At 37.6% G+C, this 25867-nt stretch overlaps 2 protein-coding genes across 4 annotated transcripts in view; both read left to right on the top strand.

The window, feature by feature from the left end:
* The first annotated feature begins 573 nt into the window (after positions 1 to 573).
* Positions 574 to 14686, top strand: LOC143714940 (uncharacterized). Of its 2 annotated transcripts, XM_077206451.1 has the most exons (9): positions 574 to 912; positions 2657 to 2953; positions 3933 to 4208; positions 4677 to 6459; positions 6618 to 6674; positions 8552 to 8765; positions 9723 to 9856; positions 12324 to 12395; positions 12481 to 14686. In XM_077206451.1, the coding sequence occupies exons 2-9, from the start codon at positions 2668 to 2670 to the stop codon at positions 12749 to 12751; spliced, it is 3093 nt and encodes a 1030-aa protein (XP_077062566.1). In that variant the 5' UTR covers positions 574 to 912; positions 2657 to 2667; the 3' UTR covers positions 12752 to 14686. The 2 variants fall into 2 exon arrangements, with proteins under 2 accessions (XP_077062566.1, XP_077062567.1); XM_077206452.1 differs by lacking the exon at positions 6618 to 6674 and having other exon boundaries at positions 579 to 912.
* Positions 14687 to 15002: 316 nt separating this feature from the next.
* pisd (phosphatidylserine decarboxylase) overlaps positions 15003 to 25867 on the top strand; it is a 40020-nt gene continuing 29155 nt past the window's right edge. Inside the window, exons 1-2 of one of the 2 annotated variants that reach the window (XM_077206423.1) lie at positions 15003 to 15584; positions 16115 to 16173. Coding sequence is in view for 1 of the 2 variants with exons in the window: in XM_077206422.1 (XP_077062537.1) it covers positions 15475 to 15584; positions 16115 to 16173 (169 nt within the window). In the remaining variant the exon portion in view is untranslated. The remainder of the gene's footprint in view (positions 15585 to 16114; positions 16174 to 25867) is intronic. The other variant, XM_077206422.1, reaches the window with a different exon arrangement.

Below are 25867 nucleotides of genomic sequence, written 5' to 3'. Positions count from 1 at the left end.
CATTATATGCCATTTGAGTGTGTGACTTGGTATTCACAGCAATAAAATGCTATATAATATAATATTATAGCCTAACTGAAGGCCTGGTGTGTAAATAGTTTATGGGGAATAGATCTTTTGCAGAGACATAATGTGTACAAAGAACTTGGAATGGCATTCATAAGCATGATCCAATTAGCCCTTGCTGGTGGTAGACACTGCAATGCTGTGTTTTTGACAACTTTAAAATTTGAAAATAACTGCGCTGAAGGTTGGACATTTCAACTTGTAAAGTTGGAACAGACTGATAAACACCATTTTCAATGAGCCATGATGTAATTTCTAACATGTAATGATATGATGTAATTTCTAACAATATATATATATATATATATATATATATATATATATATATATATATATATATATATATATATTGTTATACCATTGTTAGTATCTATCAAAATGGAATACTGTAGATTTGGCGTAATAAAAAGTGTTTTTCAAATAACAATGAAAGTGTTGCCATTAAAATAGTCCAATAGATATGAGCCTAAGTCCATGCAATAGCCAATGGCAACACGCTTTACGGCTGCACCAATGACGGAAGTCATCACTGTTTGTCAATAGCAAATACTCTGACGATTATGTTTTTTTTTTTTTTTTTTTAGCTCTCTGCGTTAAATGTATGACATAGTTTAATTAAATTTACTTTAATAATAAATTGGTTTAGTGGGTATCTAGTTTGCACTGGTAATCCGCTCGTCAGTCTTGAGTGTCGCCGGAAATGACTTTTACTGGTCTAAAGAGATCACATCCGACCTGTGCATCATGGAGATGAATCGGCGAGTATTAGTGATATAACATCACACTCTCACCGCCGGATACGTGATTTAGAGAGAACAGACATTTGTTAGGGGCGACGCAATACAGGTACTGCTTTGTTAAACATTTCTGACTTGCTCTTGATTCATTTGTATTCGTTTCGGGGGCCTTTAAAGCCTGATATGCATGAGTAGTCTGTTCATTGACGTCATTATGCATAGCACCTACGAATAAATAAAAACTAATTTGGATGTAATTATGAATAACTTCTCATGGATTGTGTACAAAAAGCTATCTAGCAACGTGTTTAATTAGTGTGATGGTATTTTGGATGAAACCTGTTCAGTTTCATTTAATTATTCCGCACACAATTATTTCAGCTGGTGGTTTAATGACACACTTTATGTGTATGAAGTGAAATGTATACACGTAGTTCAGTGTTCATGAATGTGCGGTTATTCGGAGTTTCGGACGAAGAAATTGCTATTATTACAGTAAAACAGTTGAAAGGGGCGTCTGATAGGTTCCTGTATTTATTAACTACTGAATATATCATGATAGAAGCATGGTTACAAAATAAAATAACTGTATATGAGATAACACAGGGTAGCCATTTTAGAAAGTTTCACTAAAAGAATGTAAAATATGTTACTACCATGTATATTGTTTGCATTATATGGTTAGTGGTAGCCTATATGGTACAATGTATGCTATATGGTAGTTTTATCATTTCATGTATTATGTAAACATCATGGTATATAAATATGATTATTATGCAGTGCCATAGTATTACTGTTTGAGACCTTAAATGGAGACATTTGTAAATACCATGGTATAGTATCGGTCAAAAGTTTGGAAACATTACTATTTTTAATGTTTTGTTTTTTAAAAGAAGTCTCTTATGCTCATCAAGCCTGCATTTATTTGATCAAAAATACAGAAAAAATTATATTTTTGTGAAATATTGTTACTATTTAAAATAATGGTTTTCTATTTTAAAATACTTTCAAATATAATTTATTTCTGTGATGCAAAGCTCAATTTTCATCAGCCATTAGGCCTACTCCAGTCTTCAGTGTCCCATGATCCTTCAGAAATCAGTCGAATATGATGATGTAGCCTATTATCAATGTTGGAAACAGTTGTGCTGCTTATTATATATTTAAAACCTTTGATAATTTTTTCAGGATTCTTTGATAAATAAAAAGGACAGCATTTATTTAAAATAGAAGTCTTTTGTAACAATATACACTACCAATCAAAAGTTTGGGGTCAGGTTTTTTTTTGTTGAAGAAATTAATACTTTTATTCAGCAAGGATGTTGATAAAATGTAATAGTAAAGATTTATAATTACTCAAAAAGATTTCTATTTTGAATAAACGGTGTTCTTTTTAACACTATTCATCAATGAATCCTGAAAAAATGTATCACAGGTTCCACAAAAAAAAAACCAAAAAAATGAAGCAATGAACTGTTTCCAACATTGATAATAACTGAGTATCAAATCAGCATATTAGACTGATTTCTGATACTGAAGGATTATGGGACACTGGAGTAATGGCTGATGAAAATTGAGCTTTACCATCACAGAAATAAATTTTAAAGTATATTAAAATAGAAAACCATTATTTTAAATTAAAAAAATTGATCAAATAAATTCAGGCCTGATGAGCATAAGATACTTCTTTCAAAAACATTAAAATAGTAATGTTTCCAAACTTTTGACTGGTAGTGTAAATATGGTAGGATTGGTAAGACCAAAGATTGGACACAATAGTAATACTAATTGTACCATATTTAATTAATTGAATGTCTAATGACTTAATCTGTTACCTCATCTCATCCCATCAGTTCCTTGAAAGATGTTGTCCAATCTTCTGGCTGAGCAGAGAGGGGCAGAGCAGGTGCCTGCGTCCGCGGCTGGTCCGTGCCATCGTGCTCCTCATTCTTCGCTGTATCAGGAGCAGCTGGCCAAAGGATGCAGAGAAACCAGCAGGGAGGAGACTGAATCTGGAGACAGACCACAGCCCTCCGACTTTGACAAAGGAATGAATGAAGGAGCTTTGAGACAGATGACGTTTGATCCGAAAAGTAGTAACTTTGGAGTCAATCCTAGTGCGATTTGCATACACATGTGTACTCGGCAAGGTAAAGTTGAATATATGAGGTAAAGTCTGCAATGTTCCCTCTAAATTTAGTTTTTACTGAGCAAATTCTATTTCTACAGCAGACCCCTTTGCTACCTGAGCAGAAACACTGTCATTTGTGTTTTTAAATTCTATAAAGTTTAAAAAGTCTCTTATGCTCACCAAGACTGGGTTTATTTGATAAAAAAAAAAATACAGTAAAAAGGGTAATTGTGAAATATTACAATTTAATATATATTTTTTTAATTTAATTTATTTCTGTAATGGCAACGCTGAATTTTCAGCTGTTACTGCAGTCTTCAGTGTCACATGATCCTTTAGAAATCATTCTAATATGCTGATTTTGATTCTTGAAAACAGTTGTGCTGCTTAATATTTCTGTGGAAACTGATGGATTTTTTTCACGATTCATTGATGAAGTGCAACATTGTGAATGTCTTTATTGTAATTTTTTATCAATTTAATGCATTTGTTCTGAATCAAAGTATTAATTTCTATTAAAAAAATGTTACTTACCCCAAACTTTTTAATTTTAGTGCATAAAGCAAATATTTAAATATGCCAGAATTATAGTTATTGAATAGTAGGATTTGAGGCTACACATTGTTTTTAAGTAACTTTTGTCAAGATTTGTAATTTTTTGTTATATTAATCCTGTTATAACAAAATATATCACTTAGACTAGAAATACTTACAATAATATAATACCAGAATATAACATAAATAAGAATACAATATAAAACAGAATAACAAGTCTTCATAGTTTGCTGCCCAGTCATTTAGTTTTTTTTTATTGAAATCTCTAGCTAACTTCCCCTGTTTTTTTGGTACTTTACAGGAGTAACTTCAGAAGTGTGCACACATTTGTCGGAACATTGCAGATGTGTAATGTGAAAGACTTGGTTCCAAAGGAACCACTACAATGTTTTGGTATCTTCTATGAGTGAAGATTGTGCGTTTGATCAACATCTCTTTTGCAGAGGGCAAGTTCAGGGATCCACGACCATCAGGAGAGCAGCTTGGAGTTCTGGAACGAATTCTCGTGTCCCATCAAACTGAGATGAAACGTCTGCTGACTGATACCTTCGGATCTCTTACCCAACGTCTCGAGGCAGTGGAGAGGAGGATGGAGCAGTTGTGTTCACAAAGCAGTGCACATACATGCAGTTTAGCTGAGCTGCACAGTAAAGTTGGCCAGCTGGGAAGAGACTTGTCCTTTTGCTGTCCAAATACAATTTCATCAGATTACAGTTTTGGTAAATGTTTGTTTCTGTTTGCATATTGGTATGTTTAAATTAAGAATTATATAATTTGGCTATGATTTTGTTTTCTTTATACATAACCCAAAAATACTGGAATGTTTTCTTTCCTGTGTTGACATATTTTCTGTTGTAACAAGAAAGTGGGATGGGACATATTAAAGCGTTTGTACCTTTTTAAATGGCCAATAGCATTTAGTTTGTTACATCCTCAGGCCATGATTTGCTATTTCTAGTCATGGTCAGGTGGGGTTAGGTTCTCGTACTGGAGAGCATTTTATTGGGCAACAATTGAGTTAAATATTCCGCTGAGTGCATCATTATTATGGTCAGTTTTTCTGAACATTTTCCTGGAAGTGTATGCTAAAATATCACATTTTAGTACTCTGGAATGTTTATGACTTCGAAGCTATGCAAAGATATTGATAACATCTTCATTTGACTTCAATTATTGTGTGTTTGCAGGAGTAGATGCAGAAGTGCCAAAAGACAACAAGGGAATCATCCCAAATGTCTCCTCTTCTGGGCCACAGTCTCTTTATAGATCACCTGAATCAAAAAAGGACCCTGTATGTTCATGGGCAATGTCAACTCTCGCTCATAAGCCTGAGGACCTAAGCTGTCAGGCTCTAGGTAGGAATTGCAGTGGCTCCAGTTCGTCATGTGGAAACCAAAAAACGTGCTCTTCTGGAAAAACTGACAATTGTTTGCAAGGTGACTATTCACCCGTTTCAGATTTTGAAGATCTGGAAATGGAGCTGGAAGGTGAGAAGGACAGAGTCGCCTTAAGCTTATTGGTCGATTCTGTGCTCAGCTGCTCAGATGACAATGACAGCCGAGGACTTTCTTGTAAACAAGAAGCCCTGTCCTCTGATAGTGTGGGGAGTAATAAATCTGGTCAGAAGGAAGAAGACATCTTGAAAAATCAGCGTTTACATGTTCCTGAACACCCCCGGGTGCCATCCGTTCTGTTTTTCAAATCTTCAGCTCCTTGTGGCGCAAAGTCATACACAAATACAGATCATCTTTTTTCTTTTGCAAAAGAAATAAATCCAAAGCCCCCTGGGAAACCAGCGGCATTGAAAAATTTCAGTAATGAGGAGAGTGAAAATAGTCTGCAGCAGTCCTTTAGTCAGATTACCTTCCCTTTCTCCAGTAAGCTGCATGGAGCACTACCCAACCCTGATAAACCCAAGGGCTGTTCAGTTCTCTTTCAGACTTCTATCAAGAAAGAAAATGAAATCTTGCACAAGATTGAAATGAATGGTGTTTTTCACTCTGCCACTACCTCATTGAGTAATACTACTTCAGTCTTGGATCACATCCCAACGTCAAGGGATTTAGATGGACTGACAGGGACAAATGCTGGAGATTCTGTAGAGAGCACAAAGATAAGTAGTAAAGAACAAAGCATTGATTGTCATTTATCATACTCAAAGGATAGCCCTTTAAATATCTCTTTTCATGGGTCATCAATCCTGCCATACTGTAAACTTGCTTTGCCAAACCAATTGGTTAAAGATGTTGGTAACCAGAAGTCACTAGGTTCGCTTTTGACATTTCATCAAGCACACTCCAGTTCCCATCTCTCGGGCCCAAGAAATGGGTCCTCTAAACCATTAGTAGACAGTGACACTAACAAACTGTTGGATCAGCTCTCGAACACTGCCCACCGTTTGGTATCCAGCAGCTGTTCTTCAATCGAATTGGACAGATGGACTGCTTTCAGCAGAACTGGATCCAAGCTCAAAATCTGTGGTGGAAAGAAACATGACTTTCCTGGATTTCCCTCTCTTAAAGTTGGAGAAACCCGTTCTTTGTCCTTTCTCGAGGAGGGAGGAGAGATATCCAACAATTGGCAGCCGATACTTGAGGACTCGATATCTCCTGTCTCTCCTTGGTTGACTGGTACACCAGCTTGTCCTTCAAATGCTTTACCGATCAACCTGGATAAAGACTCTGCATGTTGTCCTGCCTTATCTCAACTTTTTCGGCCTACTACTCCGTCTTTGTCTACTTTAAGCAAGGGGAGTTTCTCTGTGGCAGGTGTTAGTACCATCCTGGCTTTATCTTCTCCAACATCCTTCAGACTGTGGTTTCGACACAGAAGGCTCAACTTTCCTCTAATGCAGTTTTCACGTCCTAGTATCCATGGGGTTGTGTGTCAGATTTTGGGGCGGTGCAAGTTTCATCCTTTTCGACCTCTGGTTGACTTCACAGCCCCACCAGGTGTAGACAACGATCACCAGTAAGTTAAAACTATTGAAGTTAAAAGTAGTTGTTTTAGCATGTTGTGATGGCAAAGAAGTTTGATTTACATAATCAGAAATGATTGTCAGTTTTGACCTGCATGCTGCTTGCACTTACAATTCTACCCGTTTTGATCTACATTTTTTTTGTTGATAGCTATACACGACGATCCAGTCAAGAAGCTACAACCTGCAGGAAAAGAGCTTCGGCACGGTGGGCATATCCCCCTGCATCTCTTGCCATTTAGCTGACCTAATCATTGAAATCTTTTAATCAGTCTTTGCTTGCCAGTTATGGTTCAGGTTAAAGGTGAAGTGCATAATTTCAGCACAACTAGCAACACGAATAGCAGAAAAGCTTTCCAAACCTGTAGAAGTCTAGAGGGAAACATCTCTATTGTTATGTTTCTGTCTGTTTTCATTCAGAATCATTTTATGTTATCTGTGGGCTTCCTGTGTTTGAAATGCAACCGTGAACAGGGATGACACTGATTCCCTCTTCATTGTTGCTCTGTGGATTCATTCCATGCACCTTGTGAGTGCGTAAAGTTGTACCAGATCTACATCTACAAACTTAGGTGCATTTTTGCTACAGACATGAATGACAAGGTTGTGCAGCTATGTGTGTTTGATCTATCGTGCTACTTTTCTAAATGATTGAATGCACAATTTTCACCCAGCAACCCTTGAAATGGGTAGAAAACAAAACAAAACATAGGAGTTAAGACCGAGCCAAATGTACAGACAAAGAAATAGAAACTTGAAGCTGGAATCTTTTGTGGTTGGCTAATAAGCAACCACCCACAGCAACTGCATAGCAACAGCAAGATTTGACTAAATAAATCAGTCAATCATAAGAGCATTTGGGATTTTTCTCTCTCTCTCTCTCTCTCTCTCTCTCTCTCTCTCTCTCTCTCTCTCTCCCCTCTCTCTCTCCCCCTCTCTTTCTCTCCCAATGAAATAGATAACTAGATAATCAAATGAATAATCAAATAATTTCACTATTTTAAATACATACTCAGTTACTGATACAATCCTTGTCATGAAATTAGGGATTTATCATATGAAAAATTTGGCCGATACCGATAATTATTTACATTTGATAACCGATATATTGGCCGATAAGTCTAAATTTTATATAATTTGAGAGCCTGATTTCAAATAATGGTCTCACCATTAAAATCCATGTCCCAAGCACACAATTATAATGTTCTCATTATAATTTTATGTAGCCTTTATGACAAATTTGCGCTGCACATGTTGCGCTTAACTGTATTTCCCTTTTTGAAGTGATTTCAATCATATTTCAAGCAATTTAAAATCATCATAGGGAACAGCGCACATCTGAAGTGTCTCAGCTGAAAGAAATAATTATTTTTTGGCTCTAATATATCGGGCCGATAACGATAACATTAAAAATGAGCATATATATCGGCCGATACTGATATGGTTGCCAATATATTGTGCATCCCTACATGAAATGCAGAGTTCAGTTTGAACGTTCTTGTTTCCTTTTATTTTTCCTAAGGTATTTTTGAGATCTCAGGTAAATAATTATCATCTATGGCTGTTAAAGTCAAGCAAAATTATATTTAATTCTAATTAAACAATTTTTATACCAGAACACAGTCGATACATAAGATGTCAGTCACAATGTCGCAGAAATAGAAATGATTCCAAAAATGGAATCCCCTGTCTCGTCTTATCGCTGTCAAGGCTGGTTAGGACACAGACTCTGATTTACACCGAAAGGATGGCTTTCACCCAGAACACTTTAGCATTATGACAGCACTCACGTTTCCTTTGGAAAATGTGAAAATCTAGTTACGTGTTTCTATTTGTTTCGGTGCTGCTAGTAGTGCAGAAATTACTCACTTCACCTTAAGTATTGTGTCTATAAAGCAATCTGCATAGTAAAAAAGAATTATATCGATAAAATAATTAATTCTATTATCATATTTGAAACAAGAAGCCAGACCATTTTTACAAACCACAGCTAAGCTGATCATTTAATCATGTAGATGTTGACTGATGTTATATTGGCAAACACCTGGTATTCTCTGAAATGCTTGCTTCTTTCATTGTGTTTAGGAAGGCCATCTCATCTTCATCAGTGTGTCATCTGTCAAAAATTCGTCTCACACCAGAAAGGAGTCTGGATCACCCCTCATGGCACAATATCAGCCCCAAGTCGGTGCGATTGGATGGATCTGCTACTGAATCTTTGCCTAGTTTTGCTATTGTCAGTGCAAATGTCAAATACCCTGGTTTGCATAGTCGGGGAGCATCTAGAGAAATCAAACAGGTATTATATTATCTCTTCTAGAATTTTAACAAATTATTTAGAAAAGTAAAAATGCAAGTTGGCAAATACACTCTCCGGTCACTTTATTAGGTACACTTTTCTAGTACCTGGTTTAATCCCCCTTTGCCTCCAGAACTGCCTTAATTCTTCTTGGCATAGATTCAACAAAGTGCTAGAAACATTCCTCAGAGATTTTGGTCCATATGGACCCTTTTTACAAACTGATGACGCGTTTTATCGGTCATCAGCATAGTAAATTTTGCATATTTATTTATTTATTTTTATTATGTACATTTTTAACACTATACTTTGTATTATATTACCTTTTCCTTAAATTACAAAAACTAGTTAACGCTGGTGTGAGGGTGTTTCTAATACAGCCTTTATGGGAATGACGGTCAAACTGACATCTTTCTCTCTTCTGTCTGCCGTTATTAATCTTTGTATTTTTTGCCCCTGTTTTGAAATTTGTGAAAACACTAAATATAATTTTTCGTGTTCCTATTTGGTCAAATAGCAAAAGAAAAACTCCACAATAATGTAGTCTCTCATTCACCACTATAAAAGTTTACCCAACTATGATGACTTGCGCTTCTGAGAAACCCGGAAATGTGAAAAGGTTCTATTGACATGATAGCATATCGCCGATTTGTCAGCTGCACATTCATGACACGAAACTAATCTGCAGTTTCTGAAATAATCAAATATAGGCACCAACAACCATGCCTCATTCAAGTTCATTTAAATCACCTTACTTCTCAATTCTGATGCTCAGATCGTCTTGACCATGTCTACATGCCTAAATGCATTGAGTTGCTGCCATATGATTGGCTGATTAGATATTTGCGTTAACGAGCAGTTGAACAGGTGTACCTAATAAAGTGGCCCGTGAGTGTATTTTTGGATACAGACATTGCTGAACTGAAAGAGTTAGGTCTTGACATTCATCTCTTGTAGGTGGGACTCTACGATACTAATGCAGAAGCTCAAGCAGGTCAACGTTCCAAAAGGGTCTCCCAAATTCGTATTCGTAAGACGGTTCCCAAACCAGATAACAACCTTACTCCAATGGGACTCCCCAAACCAAAGAGGTGAGCATCCAACTCGTTTAGTCTTTATAATATGATGATGTGGAATCTAAATGGAACTGTCCAATATGTAAATATTTATCAGCATTTCAACTATTTTCTTCATATGTCTTAATCTGTGTATTAGCTCTGAAATAAGTGTAGTTTTTAAAAATAATTTATTAGTATTTTATTCAGAGGAACTCATTTCGGCCAAGCAGCCTTTGCAAAAAGCAAAAGAAGTAAAATGCAGTAAAAAAATAAGTAAGCCTGTTAAATAATAATGATGTGATAACAGTAATAATGTAGCAATATGTGCGTACTTATATTTTTACTAAAACATTAAGGCACATACAATTTTAAACAGACTTCAATTAACATTTTTGTGCGATGAAAAACTAATCTGTAATCTTAAATTAATCCAACTTTCCAAATTTTATCAGCAGTGTTGCTACCTAAATCTCTTTTTTTTTTGTGCTTTCATATTTGCGCCACAACACAAGGAGCAAACGCAAAATTGGTCTTTATGAAACTGCATTCTTGGAACTGGACAACTAGTTGTCTCTCATCATGTCATACAGTGCACGAGAGCTGAGAGAGCAGTGCTGCACAATTGTGTGTCTTCTGTGTGTCTTCTGTGTGTTGCTGGTTTTCGTGTGTGGTTTTTGTAACTTACAGTGACGGTGTGTCACTGTCCTATGAAGGTTTTATATCCAGTCACTATTCTCTGGTGCAGTTTTGTGTTCTACTTCTCAATGACTCAAAATCTCAGATTTCCACACGGATATAAAAGCTGTTGTCGGTTAATGAAGAGTTGACTGAATTTGCCCAGTTCGATTGGACTATTGTTTTATCAAAAGTGATCAGGCTTTTCAGTTTTATGGATGTCACCATCTTTGGTATTACTTTGGTCACTGTCACTATTGCTACTGGTAAGAGAATACGGGCTTGACTCCCATTGCACGTTCATTCAGACCGTATTTGAGATGGTACTGTAAGTTACTGTTTGAATGGGACATTTTGAGACTCACAGCTGTAAGTAAATGCGGTTGTCAATTCCAAGAACTGACCGTGTGAATGTAGCTTAATGGAAAAATTAAAAGTGCTTAAATATCTTTGTGATATTTATAATAGTCAAGACCACCTAAATCGAGACCAGTGTTTGTTGAGACCATGACAAGACCAAGACTTTGAGGGGTTGAGACCAAGACCATTCTGTGTTAAGACTAAACTAAAGGCTGATTTATACTTCTGCCTCGGACCTACGCCAGAGCCTCTATGCTGTAGGCTATGCATTGGTTTTCATTTATTCTTCTGCGTTGTTGTACTTTGATGCGCAATAACACATGCAGAGGGAGCATGTGAAACCCGAGGGAGCGGTTCTAGTAGACCAATCACAGCGCTTGCGGTCTGCGTAGAATTGACGCGTTACGTGTTTAGAGAGGTGCACGTCTGGGTACGCCGAAGGTTACACACGCTACACACAGCCTACGACGTAGCTACGGCGTGAGTTCAACGCAGAAGTAAAAATTGGACTTAAGGCTGTGAATTCGCTCCCTAAACCCTCATTCACTATTCCCTACATTAGTCCATTAATATAGTTCACTTGAGGGAGTGAATGAAAACGGGTGAGCAAATTCAGACACTGAGTGTGCCGCATAGTTTGTGTTTGCTGTTTAATAATTATTTGAAACTTGGCAAACTGGCAGCTCCAGTAGTAATGAAAATATTACTCTTGAACGCTGTCATGGAAACTATGTATAAACCTTAATTAAACAATTTAATAATTAAAAAAGAATTTGTACTTGTATGAGGCTAGACTCACATTGGCCCAGCGGTTTGGAAAATGGATGGATGGATGATTACGCTGCGAGAACCATCGTCTGGCCAGATTCGGGTATTAATTTGGCGTGCGGTGCGACACTCACAGTGCATTATGGGTGTTCTCTAGCCGTTAAGGGTACATCGATTATACTCTGTTGCGGTGCATTGTGGGATTGAATGAGTGCACTCGATGACGTTCACTATGGTTTTGGACACCACTACAAATGAACGTCCCCTCAAATAGGGCCTCATTCAAGGGTACAGGGGGTGATTTCGGACACAGCCCAAGACCAAAACTTTGATGGGTTGAGAGTTGAGACCAAGACCAGTGTGTGTTGAGACCAGACAAGACCAAGGCAGGGAGAGAATGAGTCAATACTAAGACCAGACCAGCACTCTTCAAATTAATCTAAAAGATCGGCATTATCTGCCTGAGAAATGTCTTATATTTAATACATAAATACATAGAATAATAAGATGAAGTGATATCAAATGAAATCACTAACAACTTGCCCAAGACAAGACAGAGTACAAATGCGGCCGAGACCAGACTTAAGACCGGTCTCGAGTATTACAACACTAATTCAAAGTGTTAATAAAACATTGATTATATATCATAAATATTTGTTTCAATGTCCAGCTGATTGCTGTGTTTGTGTCCCATAAGGCTGAAGAAAAAGGAATTCAGTTTGGAGGAGATTTATACCAATAAGAATTACAAGTCTCCATTACCCAACAGGTTTGTTCTCACAATTTTTATATTTATTTTTACTCTTTTAGTTTTTCTGGAAATCGATTTCTGATTGTTCTATTCATTTACACAGAAGTCTGGAGACGATATTTGAAGAACCGAAAGAGAAGAACGGCTCTCTGATCTGCATTGGTCATCAGAAAAGAAAGCGAGTTCTAGACTTCCCAGATTTCACCCTGCCTCGGAAACGCAAGGCTAAAACTAACCTGGGTCCGCTGCGTGCGAAGGGGCCTCGAGGAAGGGCACGTAGGGGTAGACAGGATGACGCTGATCTTGACGTAATGCTAATCGAGAGACTCACTGAACTGGAAGACTATTTTTCTCGCCACGGCCTGGAGGTTTAAATTAAGATTTTCACAAATCTATTCCCAATAAGTTACCAAATAATGTTGGTTTTAATATTATTGCCCGGGCATGGAAAGAATTGGAGCTTCACACAGTGTTGTACACGGAACGATTAGCTGGGAATTTTCTTGTAGCATTTACAGTTGAGACTTCAAAGGTATTAAGTGCACTGACCCAAAAGGTGTGTGTGTGTGTGTGTGTGTGTGTACATAATAGTAAACCTTCACTTCGGCACTTTCCGTTTCCTCACAATGTGACTGCTACAACTTAGTTGTGTTTCTCTTGCATTTGCGACATGTGGCTAACCAACATGTTCCTTACTGTTATTTTCATGCAAAAAATTTGTGTGGGAATGATCCTTTGGTTTATGCCCTTCATGGTCTCGGAAACAAGGAGGTGCTCACCTGCCTAGACTACTTATATGACCCATGAAATTGGCAGCTTAGATTTGATCATATTACATTTTTTTCCATCTGGACCACTTTCTCTGTCCAGATGAAATTCTGAGGGATTTGCTGTCAAAAATCATGACTACAAAACTATATACCAGGCACAGTGCTGTGATAACTATAATCTTGTGAGATGTTTTAATGTATTCCACCATAGAAATATTAAACTTTGTGTTTCTGCATGGTGTTCTTGCTGGGCTGTCATGAATAAGCCATGGCTTTCCCTCAGCCTTCTCACCTTTAGCTGCTAGACCGTTTAAATAAACTTTTCCGCCTGTTCTTCAGTTCTTTGACGTTGGTTTGAAAGGACTCAATGAGGAAAACTGAAAATTCGGTCATTTACTCCCCCTTCACGTTATACCAAAACTGGTCAACTGAATGCTTTCTTCGAAATGCCAAAAGAAGATCAAATGTTTGTGTTTTTTTGCCATAAAATGAAAGTTAATAGAGTCGAATGTTGTTTTGAACCCCTATTAGCAGCATTATTCAACATTTTGTGTTCCAACAGAAGAAAGTCATGCAGGTTTGGAACGACATGAGGGCGAGGAAATGGAGAACATTTAAGTTCCTTTTTTATTTATCCCATATATTATATAGCCAAGAGAACATGCTGTCACTTCAAAAACAGGGTAGACAAGCCTTTGGTTTGTGCCAAAAACCCCATTGCTCTAATGTTGTGAAAATGCTTTTATTTGTCAAACTTTTAGATTTACACATCCAAAACAGAGCCAAGTTGTGAAATGTAATATTTGTTTGTCGTGAATATATGCTGCTTATTTGCAGACTTAATATCAGTTTGACATTAGTGAAGCATTTGGTGAAACCCATCTTTCATTTTTCTGACCTGTCATTTACTGGATGTTATATGCAGCTAATAAAGTGGAGACTTGGCTAGATTGGACCGATTTTTAGTTTTATCATTCCAGTGTGCGATATACTGCCACAACTTTATTTTTATTTTTTGAGGATGAAAGCAAGGAAACATACTTTGTTTTGGTGTGGTGTGTTGTCATATTTGTAGTGATTTTTATTTTATTTTTTTATGAAAAGCTTTTGCAATCAATTTTAATGTAGCTTTGTACTTCACTTGACCCTCAAAGAACCTGCGCCTTTGCCTGACGAGCATCTCTGTGCCAGTTTGTGATGTAACCACATTTTCTAAATCAACCAATAGACTTTTATTATCTTTTATGTCTTTGAAATTTTAGTATTTTACTTACTGGCCCAATTAAAAAATATAATAGGGCTGATGTGTGTTTTGCCCAATTATGCAGTGGAACCGGCTGTTAGAATTTTTTTTTCAAGATGGAAATATTTTTTATTTGTATTGATATTTTATTTCCATACCACACTTCCTGTGTTACATATACTGTTACTGTTGTGCTTCTCTTTGAGCCCACCAACAGACCAACACTAAGTATTGCTTGAGTGCTGTCAATCAGTGTGATTTTATATATATTTTATGAATAAAATAGTATTAACTAAGACTTTCTTAATTATCTTTTTTTATGAGGAAAAAATATGAAAAAATAAATATAATTTATTCTAATTTTCATTCAAATACATGTTATACATTCTTTTACCGATCATCCAATGCTGATATCTAAAAAAAAAATTAAAAAATCTGGATTTATTTTTGTACCTGGTAGTATGACCCTGCTATTGTTTTGTACTTTGTTTTAAATCGAATATTTATTTATTTTATACATTTTCATTTGTAAAGTACAGTCTGTCAAGGGCTGTGGTAACTAACGCTCCATTCCTGTAGATGGCGTCAGTGCGTCTCGTGAAGGACGAGAACACAGTAGAAATTGTAACAGCATACAAGCATCATGTCCAAAACCAGTTTAAGGCAAGCCGCCAAGGTTAGCAATAAGCTTGCTAACGCAGTGGTACGCAGGGAAGAAAATCAGGGACCATTTTTTTCGAATGGATGTTTATGGAGGAGAGGCTTCACTACGCTGAATAAACTGATTTTATGGGAAAACGGCTTATCATTTAACGAATCGACGGGCTGTCGGCTAATCTTCAACATGTTTGCTCTTAAACATTCGTTTTGGATTGATCTATTTGTATAGTTTACACCGAAAAAAATGCTGATTTTTAAGAGAAATCACGGACAATTGCGCGACAGGTAGAATTCAGTTTACGGCACTTCTCATTCATTTCTATGGGATCCGTAAACAGTGACTGACTGTCGCACAAGGCCAAGACTGTAATGTGATTGGTAATCAAGGCACACGTGATCCACGTTGGCTGTTACGCATTCTCCAATGGTAGAGCCACGGACCATCGTATCTCCCAATAATAAGACCATCTCTGTCATGGCAGCGCTCGTCCGGAGAGTGTTTGTTGCTCACCTGGTAGGCGCGAGAAAGAGCGGGTAAGTGTGTTATGTTATGTTATTTTGAGTGTTTGTGAAAGAATGTAAATTACACCACACCTTATTCGGTAAATACAGACACGTGCTGGTTTCATTATCCCAAAAAGTCGCTGATTGGCAAACCCGTCGGGACGGTTGAATTGACACATCCTGAGACCCAGCTGATCTCAGAGCCAAGTTACACGAGGCTGTGCCAACTTCAGCAGGGCAGCGTTAACGCAAGAGCAGGGACATGTTTTTCTTGCCTTAGAATAACCTTTCTATAAAGTTGAATTACTTGGCTTTTACTTTTAGGCCCATTTACTGTAATTGATAAAAGATCTGCTGAGTGCTACATTATGTCTATATTAGCTGGACGAATTTCAAGTTATTTATTAATCAATTTTCTTCACTGCTGTTCTACCATTACTGCCTATTTCTACATGGCGACATTTCTTTTAAATTGTTCATACTGAGACCCTTATTAATGTGCATGTTGGTTGTGTAGTTTTCGAGTGTTTCCTACCAACTGTGTAATTTGTTTTGTTCAGTTTTCTGCAGAACGGTGGCTTTGGTCTGAGATGGGGTCATCAGAGGTTATTCTCCAGAGGTCAGTCTCACTCCAAAGGTCTTTTTTTGTTATTGTAATTGGAAATTGGAAACTTGCAAGAGTAAATACATTACCAATCAAATATAATATTTTTATTGATTTATTCATCCCCTATTTCCACAATCAAATGATAACTTGGGTAAGCAAGGTGACACAAATGCATGCACAACAAATGCCCAAAAAAAATCATTCTTTAATTAGTTACTCGCCCCCATTTCATTCCTAACCCGTAAGACTTTCGTTCATCTTCAAGACACAATTGAAGATCTTCCGAATGAAATTTGAGAGCTTTCTGTTCCTCCATTGACAGCTAAGCAACTACCACTTTGACGCTTCAAAAAGTTCATAAATTGATCGTAAAACTAATCCATATGAATTGAGCAGTTTAGTCCAAATTTTCTATTGAGACATGATCACTTTATCTGATGAACAGATTGAATTTAGGCTTTTATTCACATTAACATTCATCAACTTACACATCAGTTGTGGTAAAGGGAAGCTCAAACATGTTTGCTTTAAGTGGGAGAACCAATGAGGTTCATTCTCATGTGTTACGCAGCACGTTTGAACTTCCGTGAGAACCAATGAGGTTCATTCTTGTTGGGGCTGGGACGGTTACCGCAATACTGCGGTCACGTTATGCCTACCGCGGGTCTGAGCTCGTCACCGTCATCACCACAAAAAAACATTGACCTGCACGTGTGCACGTTGTGTCTAATGACATGGATTCATTGATTCTAATGACATGGATTTGGGTAAGTATACCCATTAAGCCCATGTACCCTTTAAGCCCACTTTCAACTCTGAAGTCAAATTAAAAAAAGAGAAAATAATATTTTATGCTGCTCATTTATTTTAACCAATCCAGTGATTTGTTACTTCCCTGGCATTTTTTATTGCATACCAGTCACATGTGGCAATGTTGATTTAGCACCACCCATTTTTTTTTTGCTGTCTCAGGGGACCATTTTCAGCCATTTCTTTGGTAACTACATTGGTATTGTCAAATAAGAGATAAATGTATTGCTTTTTGTGAATGAACAAATAGTACTTTATCATTTTATATAATTTTCCTTTAAATGGAAAGATGAGTTTTATTAGCTTGGGTTCAAAGCTAATCTCTAGGTCAAACCATTAGCCTTACAGAAAGATAGACTGCCAAAGATTTAAGCATGTGAACTGCAAACAATTAATGTTTTGTGATTAATTTTACATTAATTTACAAATAAATGCATCAAAATGTTCTGTAGAGAAGATTATTTTTTATAAATTAACTTTTTTTTAAAAGATGGGCTTAAATTGTACAGTGCCACAAAACGCATGCAAACTATAGCAGAACACAAGCTAACCTTGAATGAAAAAAAAACGTAACATTTCTCAATGTGGGCACAATGAAAATTACTATGATACTTAGTCCACGGTATATTTAAGCTCCATGCAAGTATTTGTAAACATATCTTACATTTTTAAAGGAAAACATGGTCTTTTTTCACCATTACTCACTGTGGAACCATTTAAGCCCACCTTATGTGTTTCAACGAGGAATCCCTCTAATTGCAAACTTTGACACATTTTCGGAAAGTGTTTAATGATAACATTTCTTTGTGTGCTCTTACCTTACTAAACTTTTAACCTTACCTTACTTACTACCTTAATTTACAACTATATTTAGATGCCTACAAATTATACACATTCATTCAAATGAGATAGAGCCCGTTTTGTCCTAAAGCCCCTTATGTTTAACCAGGCATAATTTGGGAGAAAAGCCGAGTTAAGGCTTGAGATTCCGGACATGAAGAGGTCCCAGAGGGGGACATTCCCCACAGTCCTGAACCCCTGGGACAGTCTGGCTCTGAGATACCACTGCTTCCTGTCCAGCTTTGACCGGGCAAAGCTCGGGACCCAAGCTGAGTTGGGGATCCGGACATCGGGAAAGGAAGGGTTACCCAGTGGGCCCCCTATGCCGGGAGTATTGAGCCCTAACTTGGCTTTCCTCCTGGGATAAGGTCAATTCCTGTGGAACTTTTATCGGGCATAACTCTGCAACCAAGCCGACTTAAGGCTCCATACTCCAGGCATGGGGGGCCAACTATAGGGGACCCTCAAACCCCAGAGTCTGGAGCCTAAACTCGGCTTCCTTCCCGAGATACACCCGGTCAAACTTCCACCTGTGACCGGGCATAACTCCAGAGTCAAGCCGACCTAAGGCTGCATACACCCGGTGTGGGGGCCCACTAGGATACCCCCCCCCCCCCCCCCCCAAACTAATGACATTGTGTCTTACATGGATTCAAGGTTTTCTAAACAAAACTTATCAAACTTATGATCTGCCCATAAATTCTGGTCTAGGATCAGTTTTCTCCATAATAATAGCATATTGGCAAAATTGATTTGGCATATGATCCAGTGTGCATAAATCGCACCATTGGCTATACAGACTCTTAGAGGTCTCTATAAATTAAAATAACATCTTGCCAAATATGAGCTTTTACTGTCATATAATAATATAATATCGGGGATATTTTAGTGGATTCAGTCTGCATTTAAATGCGGTCATCTCTCCTGAAACCCTGCAGTGTATACGTGGCCGTTGGTCATCTTAGCAGCATGAAGAATAAAACTTATTCAAATTGCAAATGGATTATTCACAGAAAGTGAGCAAAGAGCGCACCCTTAATAACTGAAGCTGTCAATCACTTCAGTGTCAGCTCAGTTGGCTGACAAAACACGTTGTGATTACGAACCTTTGACTGTTTTCAGATTACAGAGCGTGAACACAAACAAGCGCTGGACGGTTTGAAAGCAGCTGACTATCAGTTGGTAGCGAATTGAGTCGAAATAGTCTTGGCTATTGGACCCACAGTCCATATGTGCCTATTGATTCCCAACCTGCACCGCAAATGACAACATGGCTAATATTTAATGTAATGGATGGAATAATACTTGTTCATCCGCCCGCGTGCAGGACTCTGATGCGTATCTTTTTTTGCGTTCTAAAAGCGACAAATGTTTCTATTTACAAGATGTGAAGGTGGAGTGGAGGTGTAGAAGCTACTGTAGGCGGGTGTTTTGGAGGTTCAAAGAAAAATCTAAAGAGATTTAGATCTTGAGGAATCCGAAAGGGGACTGGATCAGAGGCTAAAAAAGAGATCAGATGGCACAAGGGATGAGGATGATATTGATGTAGCATGGTCACAAGTAGGGAAAGTGGAAAGCGGAAAGAAAAGAGTTCTAACACGTCAAGTCACCTTTTATTTATATTATTCTTTATACATTACAGATTGTTTCAAAGCAGAATACAGTGATAACAGGAAAATTATACATTTCGGCATAAGTCAGTTCAGTGTTGATTCAGTTCCGTTGTAAAGAACATCTATTAAATTAGTTAATTTCATATATAAAGCTGTTCTGCAAAAAAGGATGTCATTGTGCGGTCAGTTTAGTTCTCATACAACAGCTTCAGTACATTCAGATCAATAATATTGTTGAATATTAAGTGTTAATATAATAAAAAAAGTAGTGTGCAAAACTTGGGAGAAACCAGGCTCAGTCAGTGGGCCAGTTCTCCTCTTGCCAATGAACGAACAGTGTGATTATGATTAAGGCTGCATCACCGGGCAGAATTCAGATTGGGTTCGGTAGCATTCAAATATTTGTCCAGTTCCTTTTGCTGGTCATAGAGGTCTGTGCAGAGGACCTGTCTGGTTCTTGTGTCTTTGCTGAGGACCTGTGCCAATGGCTGTCATAGCGACGAGGTCTTCACAGGGGATTTTCTAGTAGACACGGTCTCTGCTGACATCAGGGCTGCAATGTGGTCGAGAAAGGTAGAGCAGGGCCTGTAGTGACATAACGAGAAGAAAAAGGAGAATCAAGAGGAGTCCAAAAGTAGTATTAGGGATGGTGAAAGAGGATGCGATTAAAGCCCCTTTCACACAGAGATTCCGGAAAATACACGGATAAAGTGACCTGGGGTTTGACTTTGGTTCATTCACACTGCCAGTGATTTTTCCGGAATCAGAGAGTGCGTTCACACACAACCCGTAAAGACACGTGACATCGATGTGACGTAATGTTTCAGCAGCGTCACTAGTTTGGTTATGAGCTGCGATTTCTCGAGAGAAAGCATCGTTTGTGCTTTTTTTTTCTTTTTCTGATTCGATCAAAAAAATAGCGCATTACGTTCCATGTCACGCTGGCGAGCGATCCCGGCTTCAGCGTCATCATTACGACACGGCATTGATTACGGCTTTTGTTCACACAGCGCGCGTTCCGGGACTGGACACGGCAATGTTACTAGGTCCCTAACACGGCATCAATCCCGGGTCGTGTTTGCGTTCACACAGAAGGTGTTCTGGCAATTTCCCGGCAATTTCCCGTGATCAACGCGCTGTGTGAAAGGGGCTTATGTGTCAGGATTGTTAGGAGTAAATCCAGTTGCTCTGACAAAACCGTTGAAGGAATTAATAGGGGAGGTCAAATTTGCAAAAATTCTTCAGGATGGAGCTCTAACACTGTTACGACGAAGCGCCAATTGCAAAGCAGTTGTCCTTCGTGTCAGTAAGTCATAAATAAAACAAGGCATCTGTTTACCGTCAGGGATGCGTTGTGTGGCGCTACATCCAATGTAGACAACATCACTGATTAAAATGGGTTCTATTGTCTTGTAGCATCACGCCGCTTGCGTCCTGCGTAGTAATAAGCAAAAGATAGCAATGAGTATAAAGATATGCAAACAGAATGGTAGGACAAAGGTTGTGGATAAGAGGAGTGATTAGAGGAGTTCTTTTAGGAATAACAATGGACTAGGTAACAAAAAAATTGGAAGGAGATGAAGGGGTGGAAGCATGACGTTTGAAAATATTAGAAATGGAAGTAGAATAGTTTCAGTTCTGCTCAAATACTCAAAAGGAGGAGTTCTGCCAGAACAAGTCAAATTAGGATTCATTAGTAATCCAGTTAGATCTTATGTAGAACCTCCTACTCCAATGTTACCATTTTCAGAGATGCTGTCATAGGCCTACTGCAACAGTATGTAGATCAAAGAAGAGTGCTTGTTGCGGGGGAGAGCATGGTGTAGAAGTAAAATTCTGCAATCGTGGTGGAGATCATAGTGTGGCTGTAGAAATACAACAAGAGATGGCAAAATTGTAAGTTATCATATGCTGATGCTGCCAAGGCAGTAGATAAAGAACAAACAAAAAGATAAAGGGAGAGTATAACCTGTAGTGACAAAAGTCATATCTATTGATATACAAGTGATAAAAGAATAAAAGAAGATAAGGTGATTGTTAGTAAGAAAATGTCTTATCTTTATAGCTGAAGTAATAAATTGTTCAGAATAGACTGAAAGCAGAATGGACAAAATTCAAATTATAGTAAGCGCTGAATAGAGGTTCTTGGATGTAAATAGGCTGACCTGGGAAACAATTAGAGAGGAATTATGGCATATATTCAAAATAGTCAAGAAGCATGTTATGGATAATTATGCTGATAACTATCCTTCAGTGGTATGCTAGGAGTTTGGTGCCTAATGGTCAGGAATTTAAAGGATATATAGATCATATAGGGCAAAGTAGTCGAAATATGTAATAGTCGAGGTATGAGCAGGAATCGATAGCTATGTAATAATGAACTTCTACAATCCATGTAAAAGATTGGTGTTGAGTGACTTAGAAATTATAGAGGGTTTAAATGGAGTAATTTGGTGTGGGGATTTTAATGCACATAACACTGTATGGGGAGGTACAATGAATGATGCTAATGGGATGGTTATTGAAACCCTAATGGATCTAAAGAACTTGGTGTGTATTAATGATGGTGATTACACGGTGTGCTTGAGACAAGGGTTAGATCAAGTACCTATTTCATGCCTAAGTGGATTAACTAATCGGGAAGTACTGAAGGATTGTTCGACTGGAAGAGATTTGATTTCCCAACAGCTAGTTCAATAAGTGCAAGTAGAATAAGAAAGTTGTATCAATGAAGTACTGGCAAACTGGGGAGAATTTCTAGAGATGAGCGATTATAGGATTGAGTCAACTAGAGTAATGAAGGAAGTGACATTGAAATAAATTCACAGATTGCGTCTGTTATACAAATGTGTCATCAAAATGTATTCCAAGAAGTAAAGGGAAGAGGGAGTAGAAGATGGTTCCTTGGTTTGAGGAATGTAATGTAGTGATGAAAGAGAATTGAAAGCTTTTAAAATACTGGAGCCATAACTCTTATCTGATATATAAGAGAGCACAAGCTGAAGTTAGAAGGAAAATTAGGAGTGCAAAAAAAGGAAAATTTGACATTTCTGTAATAAAATGGGTAAAAGTACTCCAATTCAAGATGTCTGGAACATGATTAAAAAGATGAGTGGGGGAGAGTCGGGACAGTTGAAACACTTTTCAGATAAACATTGTTTTCTAAGATAAGGTTACAGATAGGTTTTTTTCTTTTTGTGTTCAACAACTGACATATGTGTTCTCTTAGTATCATGTGTTATTCGGTACAAATATAGAATGATTTAAGTAAAAATTGACTTTGAACAGTAGTTGTGCTTTGTTTCAATCGTCCCGCAGGAGCGGGGCAATTGAAACACACGGGTGGGACGGAAGAAACATAAGTTTAAACGGCAACTATTCATCTAATGCTTGTTTTTATGAACAATACCTGACAAGTATCTTATGTACATATTGTTACAAACATATTTTGTAATTTATTTAAATTTAAAGGTTCATATTAACCATTTTTGATCTGTCGCCAAATAGACAATAGGCGATAATAAGCCTATGCGCATTTTCGAAAGAATTCACTTACCGCACTCAAAAACAGTTTTCCGGCTCTAACTTTAAAACGGCATGACGTAAAGAAGTAATGTTTTCTCGGGTCTGGTCGGCATTGTGTGCTGTATGTGCTAACGAAATTTGCCGTACATGACGTGAGTGGTTTTCAAGAATCTCAATGTTTCATCCATCCCACGTTTCAATAGTCCCGGCTCTCCCCTGAAATAACGAAAGAACTCCAGTAGGGGTGAAGAAGTGATTATAAAAAAAAAAGAAATGTTTCAAAGGGCTTTTATTAGTATTAATAGCTCAGATAATCTAACAAATGAAAGTAAAGGGCGAAGGAATAAAGTTATATGAACATCCAAAACTCCAACAGATGATGTACAATGTTCATTTATTTTATACACCCTTGGCTCATTTAGTATACACGGTTCTATGAATATACAAATTAGCCCCGCCTCCACTCACTCACACCAACTCAGAAGTGTGGTAGTTTTTTCCCCTACGCACCTAACTTGGGTTGAACCAAGTGTCCCTGAAACCTGCAAAACTCCGGTTACTTCACCTCTGACCGCGTTGGTTGACGCCTAAGAGTAGCCATTCTGACTGCAAAACATGCCTAAGAATTATAGTTACCTGAACGCATCTAAGCCGTTACGGGTGTATACGGTGCGGGTTCGGACACTCGGGAGGTCGTGAGATATTGCACACGTTACTAGTCTGTTAACCTGATAATCGCGGCAAAGCAGCTGATTCACTGTCCTGCACGAATTTTATCCCGAGCCGGTGGCAATCACGTGAGCTTTAGTGCTAAACACAGAGACTGGAGCTTTCAATGTTACAGGCAACTATAGCTTCTTATTGAAAAATGGTGTGCGTGTGTGTGTGTCTCATCTGCGAGCTCGTAAAACAGCAAAAATCGCACCGTGTAGATCTCAAAATCATTAAAAAAATGGAAGAGGTTAGAAGTTCATTTGATTACTCAATATGTTATGAGACTGTTATAGACTTATGTTTTTGATATTGTCTAGCCAGCACATCAAAGTTTCTACTGGTTACACATCCTCCGAGTACATTTTGTTCAAAGTGTTAGAATGTTATGTTAAGTAATGTTAGAATTATGATTAGTTTAAAATGGTTTACTATTTTATTCAAAAAATCCATCACATTGGTTATAAGGTAGTTTGTGACGTCAGAAAGACTTATAAACATTAAAAACTTGAATGTTCACTACAAAGTGACAGGGGAACTTTAAAAACATCTTAGTGTAAAATCCTTTGAAGTGACTAAAATGTTTCAGTACAATTTGAACTGAGGGAAAATTACAGAAATAGCTGGAAAGAGGTGTTAATAATACCAATAAAGAAACCAGGAAAGGATCCAAGCAGTACTTTGAATTATATAACTATAGCTTTGACAAATGTATGCAAATTAATTGAAAGTATGATGGTTAATCAACTAATGTATTACCTGGAGATTCTTTTCTTTTCTTTTTTTTGCTGAGTATCAGAGTGGTTTTAGAATGCTGAATGTCAGTAACCAAACAGTTGATGGGACCCCATTGATTTTGCATATTTTGTTTTTCATACTATGGACGTCATTAGGGTCCATCAACTATTTGGCTGCCGACATTCTTCAAAATATCATCTTTTGTGTTCAGCAGAATAAAGAAATTCATACAGGTTTGGAACTTGAGGGGGAGTAAATGATGACATAATTTTTATTTTTGGGTGAACTATCCCTTTAAGAATAAATATGGACCGTATACCCAGGTTAATATGGATGCATCAAAGGATCCAGAGAAAGGACAAGTGGGAATTGCCTACATTCTACCAAAACTGAAAACAGAAGAGGGGAAAAGAATATCAAGACTATGTGTATATCAGTGTTCACAGGGGAGCTACTTGCTATAATGATTGCATTATATAAAATATATGATATGAGACTAAAAAAATACAATTATTTCTTCGGACTCAAGACTTGGTATTGATGCTCAACATTCAGAAACAAGACAGTACATAATGCTAGCTCCATTTAATCTATATAGAATGCAACCGCATTAAAGTTCAGTTTTTGTGGGTCCCAGACTGTATTGGTGTTGAAGGGAATGAGGAAGCAGATGCTTTATAAGTGGCAAATTATTAGGCCTAGACCTCTGTACTTCATACAACCGCAGGTGGGAAGATTAAGGATTTCAGGAGGGGAAAGGAAAGAAGAATGTGTTATTTCCAGACTCCGCATAGGCCATACAGGGCTGAATAATACCATGTATATAATATTAAAACACCCGACAGGTTTGTGCTATGGGTGTGTGACTAGAGAACCAGTAGAACATGTAGCCTAATTATGCATCGCAAGAAATATTCAAATGAGAGAAATAGTTTATCTGGGGAATTAAGTACAAATTCTGTATTATACAGTGGTCAACATTTAAAGTGGATCAAAACCTTTCATCAAAGTTATAAATATATTTTAAACAATACCCGTTCTTGTCTTAGGACAACTTTGATGAACTTTTTTGATCCACTTCAAATGTTGACTACTGTAAGTCCTGATAATGATAGTAAAGTATCAATAGTGATAGAATATCTAATAAAAACTAATCTGTATAAAATAATTTAGGATCTGAGCTTCACTAGAGGAACTGAACACACAGCGCTAGTGTGGCGCTAGGGAGAGAAAAGGGTATAGAGGAAAAGTCTTCGATTCAGTTCCCAGTAGGTGGCAGTAATGTACTTTCTAGAATGCCACCTGCCGTTAAAAAATAAATAAATACAAATAAATTTACAACGTGTTTTGCAGCATTAAACAGTGTAGCCAACCATAAACATGTTGATTTCTTGAACGCAATGGCCAATCAGAGGTATTAAAGTTAGCACTGAACAACAACTCCAGTGTGGAGACAAAGCAGGTCCTCC

The sequence above is a fragment of the Siphateles boraxobius genome, unplaced genomic scaffold, assembly GCF_051911475.1.
Source record: "Siphateles boraxobius isolate OS27281-9 unplaced genomic scaffold, OSU_SipBor_1 56, whole genome shotgun sequence".
In the NCBI taxonomy this organism is placed as follows: domain Eukaryota; kingdom Metazoa; phylum Chordata; class Actinopteri; order Cypriniformes; family Leuciscidae; genus Siphateles; species Siphateles boraxobius.
The sequence above is the reverse complement of the archived record's forward strand: the minus strand, read 5'-3'. Positions and strand labels throughout refer to the sequence as shown.